Below are 8,890 nucleotides of genomic sequence, written 5' to 3' on the forward strand. Positions count from 1 at the left end.
AATGGAAACATTAAAAAATATATATTGTTGGCTTAAGCCACTAAATGTTGGGGCGGTATATTACATAGCTGTAGTTAAGTGAATCAATGCCTTATAAAGTAATGATGGCAACTGGGAAAGCAATGCTGCAAGTGTTTTTCACATGATCTCGTTGCAATGCTTGCTTTTGTTGAGTGAATGGCTCAGGTCATATTTTAGGTGTTTCAAATCTGCTGGTCCCAGTCCTACAGATTTGTTATACACAGAGCAATAACCAGGAACAGAGAAATCAGAATCTTTTCCACTTCCCCAAAGGCCCCTCCCAAAGAACTCACATTGTAGCAGTCTGTCGCTCTCCTTTTTATTAGTTTGTTTATTGAAACTGTAAAATATAATAAGTTATGTATACAAAATTAGACAAAAAATTGACAATTAAGACTTCATTAGGTACAGGCCACAGCTCTAGCCTGGGGTGTTTTCTAAATATTTTTGCGTATAGCAAAATAATGACTGTCTCCACACAAAATGTCAGGGTGGAGTCCAAGCTTTAGTCAGTAATAATCATATGGTCTCATTGATTTGAATTCCATATGCAGGCCAAAGCTTATCAGAGTAAACATTTTTTTGGATTTGTCCCCAAGTAAGTAAATGACAAAGAAATGTGTAACTAGCTCCCTAGAAATGGCAGGTTAAGTCAATAAAACTTGATCTGATGCTGGTTGACCTCTGGCCCCAGAATTCAACAGTGGGTGGGGAGAGGGAACTCTTCTCCCCACCCACAAGTGCGTGTGCATGTGCGTGTGTATGTGTGTGTGTGTGTAGGGAGGGGCAGAGAACAGCCATCCCTGCTCCTTTACTGCAAATGTTGTTCTAAGGAAGCTGCAAGCTATTATCCTAGAAATGCATGCTCTTCACATGTGACATCTGCAGTCTGATTAAGGGGGAGACTCTCATCATCGTTATCACAAAGCAGGGGATAGGGGCACCCAGGACTTCAGGAGGAATTGATAAGGGTAATTACATTTCGCTGTGGCAGATTTAGCTTGCAGAATATATCAAATAGGTTCTGGCAAACAGCAGCAAACAGACATAGTAAATGATGATATTAAATATTCATTATGATTCCGTCACAGCATGTTCTACATTCATTGGTGGGAAATTGCTTGTTGGCTTTAAACATAAGACTGATTTCCACCCCCAAAAGATTTGCTCAGTCATGCAACTTGTAATTTTAGAAGCATTGCTTTATAAGTGAAAGGCTGGTTTTAATTTAGTAACAACCACAGTCAGACCTGTTCTTAGGGAGCTCAGCAGTGAGCTCCAAACAAGCCCCTGGTGTGACCCTACCCTGCTCTCCAGCTCTTTACAATTACAGATGTAGTAAGAGAATCTGCCAAGAACAATGCCAGTTTATTAACTTCATTTCTGAATGTATGCCAAGCAATTGCAGTTACTGTGAAAACCTGAAATCTGAGGGTTTGTTGTTTTTATTCCCATTTTACTTGGTGACTCATGCTGTATTCACTTCCATGGAGCACCTCAGAGGCCTGGCATTTCCTATAGCTCCACTTTCTTTTTGCTTATTTGAACCTTACTTTTCCGTGATTATAGACTCACACACTAGTCTCTCACTTGCAGAAGAAGAAAATGGCCCATGTTGGCACAATTGGAACCAGGCTCCTGGGCGCCAAGCCCAGGCTCTCCCTGCATGCACAGGGGGGCTCTACTTTCCCTGACTGGCTCAGAAAGCCAGAGCCTAAAACTCTCACGCCGTGTAACTCACACTCTCTGGAAATCAAGAGTTATGTGTGGCTGAGCTGTTAGGAAGTAATCATTTCCCTTTTTAAGCAGAGTTACCACCCACTTCTCTTTGAAGCAAAAATAGCCTGACATATAATATAAATGGCTGTGTCCTTTGAGCACCGCTGACCCCAAAGGGTCAAATCTGACTGAAAATGAGAGTTGGAAGGCAATTCATGTGTAATAAAAAACAACTGGGTCCCCAGGCCTAGAACTCATGCAGTAAATAAAACTGACGACTGCACAGGTCTCCTTGGTTGGACAGACACATGCCTTGCCTATCAGTGACGTAAAGCAGGCTCCAGAGCAAGTTCTCCCATTAGTGACCAGATGGCTGCGGGAATATGATGGCCTCAGGAAGAGGCAACTTTATCCTATGAAACTACTTGTATTGATCCAGAAACAATACATGCAGTGGGTGTCTGCATTTTGTAGCCATTTTACCAAACTCCCGAGCTGCTTTCCTCATGAGGATGACGCCTTCACCACCTCAGTGGGAAGCCATCGATCTCTCTCAGAACTTTTATTACATTTTCTTAGAATCCCCTCATTCAGATTGTTTGATATCTTCTAGCAAAGTGGCTGTGGACATGTCTCTGTCTCTCCCTGGGTTGTAAACTTCTTAAACAGGGACCAGATTCTTCACCTCTGTCATCCCCACATTATTTGGCTCACTTGAGTACCCAACAATATCCCCTAAACAAGTTCATGGTGAGTGGGCTAGCTGAATAAATATTTATTCTACCTGGTGAGCTGCAGGTGGGTAGCTGGGAGTATCCTAGCTTTAGTCTTTAGTTAGAGTGGAAGATGGCCTCATTTCCTCTTGTTCCTTGAAACAGCCTAAGGCATACTCTGGTAACATACCCTTGACTCTTGGCCATCTGTTAGCATCACCCACAGCTCTAGAGTCATTAGATCCTGAGCTCTCATTAGATCCTTGGTGCATCCCAAGAAGAATGTTCCACAGGCATGCTCTTCAGGATGTAGTGGGCAGCTGGGAGGCAGGTGGTACAACGCCGGCCCACTCCAGTATGTCCGCACACAAGGACTCCACAGCATCCAGCCGCTCTATCTGCACCAATTTTGTGAGCAGCTCTGGGATGCTGTAACCTGCGGTGCTGATGCGATCAAAGAGCTGCATGCCATCTGTCATGCCCCCAATCTCGTCCCTCTTTAGTCCAAAGCTCTCCGCAAGGTGGCGCCACGTTTTCACAACAGCCTTCTCAGAGTTGTATGTGGAGCTGAGCATTCGGCTGGTCTTCTCAAGGCAATCAAATGGCAGCTCCGTAGGGCTGAGGCCTGTGGAAAGGAAGGGCCACAGTCAGATGCTGCAGATGGCAGTCAACAGAAGACAACACCATTAAATTATTTTTAAACCTTTTAAAAAATATGTAAAATAAAACACAGATACAGAAAACCACTCAAAATAAATGCATAGCTTAAGGCAAACAGTACACAGGACTTCGGCAGCCACATGAGAAGTCTTTTCATAATCCTCAATCTCATTAATGGCCTTTCTTCTCCTAAGAAAATAACTACCATAACCATATTGACTATAACAGTTATCCTCTTGACACCATTTTCAGCAGTCACCAAAGCCTTCCATACAGGCTACTCTCAGTTGAGTAACCCTGCATACTTGGACCTGGGCAAGGAAGGAAGTCAAAGGGATAGTATCATGACCCTTTCCGGGGACAGTAGTCGCCTTTATGAAAGGTGCTCTCAAAGACAGACCAATCTTGGTGTTTGAGAAATCTGAGCCAACTTAGTGGTTCACAGACTTTGCTATACATTAGATTCACTTAGAAGCATTTTAAAAAAATTGATGTGTTGCCACTTCTGGAAGATGGAATATTTCTCTGGGTAAGTAGAGCTAAAACCCCTGGCACTATGTATAAAGCAAACATAAAAAGATTCTAGAAAGTGGAGAAAAAAACGACTGCCGAGGACCTCAGGACTGGGGCAATGATACAGTGGTGAGTTCCTTGGGTTTTCTTTTGCCTCATCATCCAAATCATGGAGCTGAAGAGTTCAGCAATCCAAATTTCAACAATAACAAAAATACCTTCAACAAAAGCCTGCTCTCTCTAATTAAAGTACTAGGAAAAGAGAAGCTTAGCAAGAAGAAAACATTTAGACAATAATACTTTGCAGCCGAACACCACAGAAAAACTGTGGTTCTACCACCACCAAGGCCAGCAGAGGCTGACTGAGGAGTCTGGCTACAACCCTGCACCAGGTGATGTCAGGGAAGGCTAAGTAGGGAGCCTGGACTTTCTTATTATCAGCTGGTAACAAGCCCTCAACTCCCATTGTATCAGTGGAGACCACTTGGAGAAACAGATTCCCACTCCCAAACCAGCAATAAAAAGGAGCCAACAATTGGATGTCAAATAAGGCCGAGTGGGAACTTGAACATCTACCTGCACCACACCTGCCAGTAACAAGGTGGCGCCCTTCCCCCTACCACAGAGGCATCACAGGAAGCCAGCTACCATAGAAGGCTTAAGTAAGATCCAGAGTCTCATAACACGACATACAACTCTAGGTCTCAATAGATACTCACTCATCATACCAAGAACCAGAAACATCACAAATCAATGAAAAAAAGACAACCAATAGATACCAACACTGACATAAGATATGTTAAAATTATCTGACAAAGTTTTTAAGTAAGGCATGATAAAAATGCTTCAAAAGTAATTTCAAACACGCTTGAAATAAATAAAAAATATTGAAAGCAAAAGATAGAAAACATAAAGCAAAAGAAAATATAAAGCAAAAATTAGAAAACTCATTAGATACGTTCAATGGCAGAATAAAGACAGAGGAAAGAGTTAGTAAACTGGATAATAGAATGGAAATTACTGAATCTGAACAACAGTGATAAAGTAAACTGAAAAACACAGAGCCCTAGGGACCTGTGACACTGTGACAAAAAGTCTCACATTTGTTTCATGGAGTCCTAGGTAAGGAGAAGGAAAGTGGGGCTTAAAGAAATAATAATGGCTGAAAACTTTCCAAACTTGGAAAGAAACAAAAGCCTACAGATTAAAAAATCTGAGAAAACTCCAAACAGGATAAACTCAAGGGAAGTCATTTCCAGACACATCATAAATAGACTTCTGAAAACTAAAGACAAGAAAGTCTTAAATGCAGCCAGAGAAAAGCCACACCTTACCTATAGGGAAAAGCAATTAGAATGACAGTGGGCTTCTGAACAGAAATCTGGAAGCAGAGGGAAGTGGCACAGTGTTTTCCAGTAATAAAAGAAAAGGGCTGTCAACCCAGTATCATATACCCAGTGAAAATATCTTTTAAGAATGAAGGCAAAATCAAGACATTCTGAAGATAAAGAAAAACTAAAGGAATTTGTCACTACCAAAGCTACCCTAAAAGAATGACTAAAGGAAGTCCCTAAACAAAAAGGAAATGATAAAAGAATAAACCTTGGAACATCAGAAAAGAACACAGTAAGCATAATTTGAGTAAATACAACAGGCTTTTTTTCCTTTTCAAGTTTTCTGAATTATTATTGTAAGTTGATGCAACAGACGTGGTTCTAACTATATGTAGAGGAAATATATAAGACAACTATAAACAGAAAGGACATAGGGAGGTAAGGTTTATATACGTCACTGAAGCTAGTAAAATAATGGCTAGTAAAACTCTGTGGACAGGTTGAAAGTAAAATAATGGAAAAAGATATATCATGTAAACATTAATAAAAGAAAAGCAGAAGTGGCTATCACAGCAGATAGAGTAGACTTCAGAACAGAGGAAATTATCAGAGACATAGAGGGACATAATATAATGATAAAAGGGTCTATTCAGAAAGAAGACAGAGCAATCCTATATGTGTATGCATCAAACAACAGAGCCCCAAAGATGTGAAATAAAAGCTGGCAGAACTAAAAGAATAAATAGACAAATCCACAATTATAGTTGGAAACTTCAACCCCTCTTCCTCAGTAACTGGTAGAATAATTACAATATAGAACTTAACCACACCATTAACCAAAAGAATCCAATCAACATTTACAGAACACTCCAACCAATAATAACAGAATATACATTCTTTTCAAGTGCAGGCCTTATACTTCAACAAAAGAATTTAAAATAACTGAAACTGTATGCAGAATGTATTCTCACAATGAACTCAAACTATAAATCAATAACAGAAAGATAACAGGAAAATCTTCACACACATTTGGAAATTAAACAACACAATTTTTTTTTTTTTTTAGCAGAGATTGAATTTGGTTCATTACATTTACTTACCCATGGAATTATTGCATTTATAGACATGGTTTATTTTTCAAATGCAGAAACACTGCTTTCAGAGACCTTTATTAGGTTTCTGCCAGCTTCCTTGACTTTCTGTTCTAAGAAGATTGGTTTGTATGTGAGGGTGAGGGAGGAAAGATGTGGGGGTCCTCATCTTTCTGGGAGGTTCCGGAACCAAAAACTATTGGTGCTTCCCAGGTTGGAAAGGGTCACTGGCAGCCACTTCCTGCTCTGTATCCTGCCTCCCTCCTCGAGGAGAGGCACTGGCATTGGGAATAACTCACAGTGCTGACTCTCAGTGCAATCTGCGAGCTCCGCTATTCACCTGGCCTCTGTCTTGCACCACTGTTAATGCATTTGGTGTGCTATGAGGACTAAACAAACACTTCTAAATAATCCAGGAGTCAAAACAGAAATCTGAAAGGAAATTTTTAAAATAATTTAAAATGAAAATACAACATATCAAAATTTTTAGGACACACCTAAAGCAATATGAGAGGAATAGATATGTTACAAAATACATAAAATAGATATATTACGAAAGAGGAAAATCTCAAATCAATAATCTAAGCTCCCATCTCAAGCATCTAGAAAAAGATTAGCAAAATATACCCAAAGTAAACAGAAAGAAAGCTATAATAAAGATAAGAGCACGAATCAATGCAATTGAAAAAAGAAAAACAATAGAGCTAAACTTGAAAAGAGCCAGCCAATTCTTTGAAAAGATCAACAAAATGGACTAATCTCTAGTAAGATTTTTAAATAAAAAAATAAAAATATGACACAAATTATCAATATCAAGCAACTGAGCATATCACTACAGACCCTGAAGATGTCAAAAAGATAATAAGGGAATACACACATAAATTTGACAACTTAGATGAAATGGAACAATTCCTCAAAAAGCATAAGCTACCACCACTCACCCAGTTTGAAGTGGATAATTTGAACAGCCTTATCATGATTAAAGAAGTACAAGTTGTAGTTTTAAAAATCACTACCCCCCAAGAAAAATCTATAGGCTCACATTGTTCCATTGGAGAACTCTACCAAATTCAAAGAATTAACACTAATTCTACATAAAATCTGGAAAATAGAAAAGGAGGAAACACTCCCCAGCTTATTCTGTGAAACTAGTATTAGCTTGATACCAAAACCAGTACAAAAAAAAAAAAAGAACACTACAGACCAATATCCCTCCTGAATGTACTAGTAGATGCAAAATCCTCAACAAAAGATTAGCCAATAGCCCTGGCCGATTTGGCTCAGTGGATAGAGCGTCAGCCTGAAAACTGGAGGGTCCTGGGTTCGATTCCAGCCAAGGGCACCTGCCTGGGTTGTGGGCTCAATCCCCAGTGGGAGGCGTGCAGGAGGCAGCCGATCAGTGATTCTCATCATTGATGTTTCTATCTCTCTCTCCTTCTCTCTTCCTCTCTGAAATCAATAAAGAAATAATAAAAAAGATTAGACAATAGAATTCAACAATATATTAAAAGAATTATATTCATAAGAGTGGGCTTTATTCCAGGGATGCAAGACTGATCCAATATTTAAGAAATAATGTAATCTATTCACAAAATTAATGTAAATTACAAACAAACAAAAAACACCTTAGGCTAATGTTATACTTAATGGTGAAAAACTGAATGCTTTCCCTTCAAGATTAGGAACAAGGCAAGGATGTCTGCTCTCCTCATTCTTAGTCACATAGTACTGAAGTTATAGCCAGTGCGATGAGGCAGGAACGGGCATACAGATTGGAAAAAGGAAATCAAATTGTCCCCATCTGCAGATGTGATTATCTGGGTGATTGTCAAGGAATCTACCAGAGAACCAAACCTTATAAGTGACTTCAGCAAGGCCGCAGGATATAAGATAGACATACAAAAATCAATTATATTTCTATATACTAGCAATTAAAACAGACACTGAAATTAAAGTAAAACATCATTTATAATCATTCAAAAATAAATGAAATACTTAGGTATAAATCTAGCAAAATAGGTACAGGACTTGTATTCGGAAAACTATATAATGCTGGTGAAAGGAATAAAAGAAAATCTAAATAAATGAAGAGACATACCATTTTCATGATTTAGATAGTATAGATGTCAAATCTCCCAAACTTTGGTATACAGGTTTGCTGCAATTCCTATCAAAATCCCACCAAAATATTTTGTAGATATAGGAACAATTATTCTAAAATTTATATGGAAAGGCATAGGAAAAACATATAGCTAAAACAATAAAGAAAAAAGAATAAAGTGGGAACAATCAGTCTGTCTGATTTCAAGACTTATATAAATACTAGAGGCCCAGTGCACGAAATTCATGCATGGGTGGAGTCCCTGGGCCTGGCTGGCAATCAAGGCCGATAGGGGCCAGGCTGATCAAGGGCCAGAGAGGAGGGGATGGTCGCTGGGCTGGGCATGGAAGGAACTGACACCAGACGCTGATACTGCCATCGTTGGCGCCCTGCCACCACGCGGTTCCCTGCCTCCCCCTCTCCTCCTTCCCTCACCACTGTGCCGCCACCACGGCGGGTGGGCAGCGGGCTGATTGGGGCCTGCTGGCCAGGGGGAGGGTCGGGGCACGTGAGGTTGGCTGCTGGCCCTGAGGAGGGAGCTGGCCCTCAGCCTCCCTGGGAAAGGGTTCGCGTCCGCTGCCACCCACCCCTGGTTCCCAATCCTAGCCCGGGGGCTAGGGAGAGGAACCGCGGGAAGTTGGACGGCAGGGGGAGGTTGGCTGTGGGAGTGCATTGACCACCAGGGGGCAGCTCCTACGCATCATAGCGACTGGACATTCCAGTCATTCTGGTTGCTTA

General features: G+C 40.5%; 1 protein-coding gene across 1 annotated transcript in view; it reads right to left on the reverse strand.

The window, feature by feature from the left end:
- Nucleotides 1-417: 417 nt before the first annotated feature.
- EDAR (ectodysplasin A receptor) overlaps nt 418-8,890 on the reverse strand; it is an 88,089-nt gene continuing 79,616 nt past the window's right edge. Inside the window, exon 12 of the mRNA XM_014532094.1 lies at nt 418-3,078. Coding sequence (XP_014387580.1) covers nt 2,756-3,078 — 323 coding nt within the window. The 3' untranslated portion in view covers nt 418-2,755. The remainder of the gene's footprint in view (nt 3,079-8,890) is intronic.

The sequence above is a fragment of the Myotis brandtii genome, unplaced genomic scaffold (genome assembly GCF_000412655.1).
Source record: "Myotis brandtii unplaced genomic scaffold, ASM41265v1 scaffold842, whole genome shotgun sequence".
NCBI classification, from domain to species: Eukaryota; Metazoa; Chordata; class Mammalia; order Chiroptera; family Vespertilionidae; genus Myotis; species Myotis brandtii.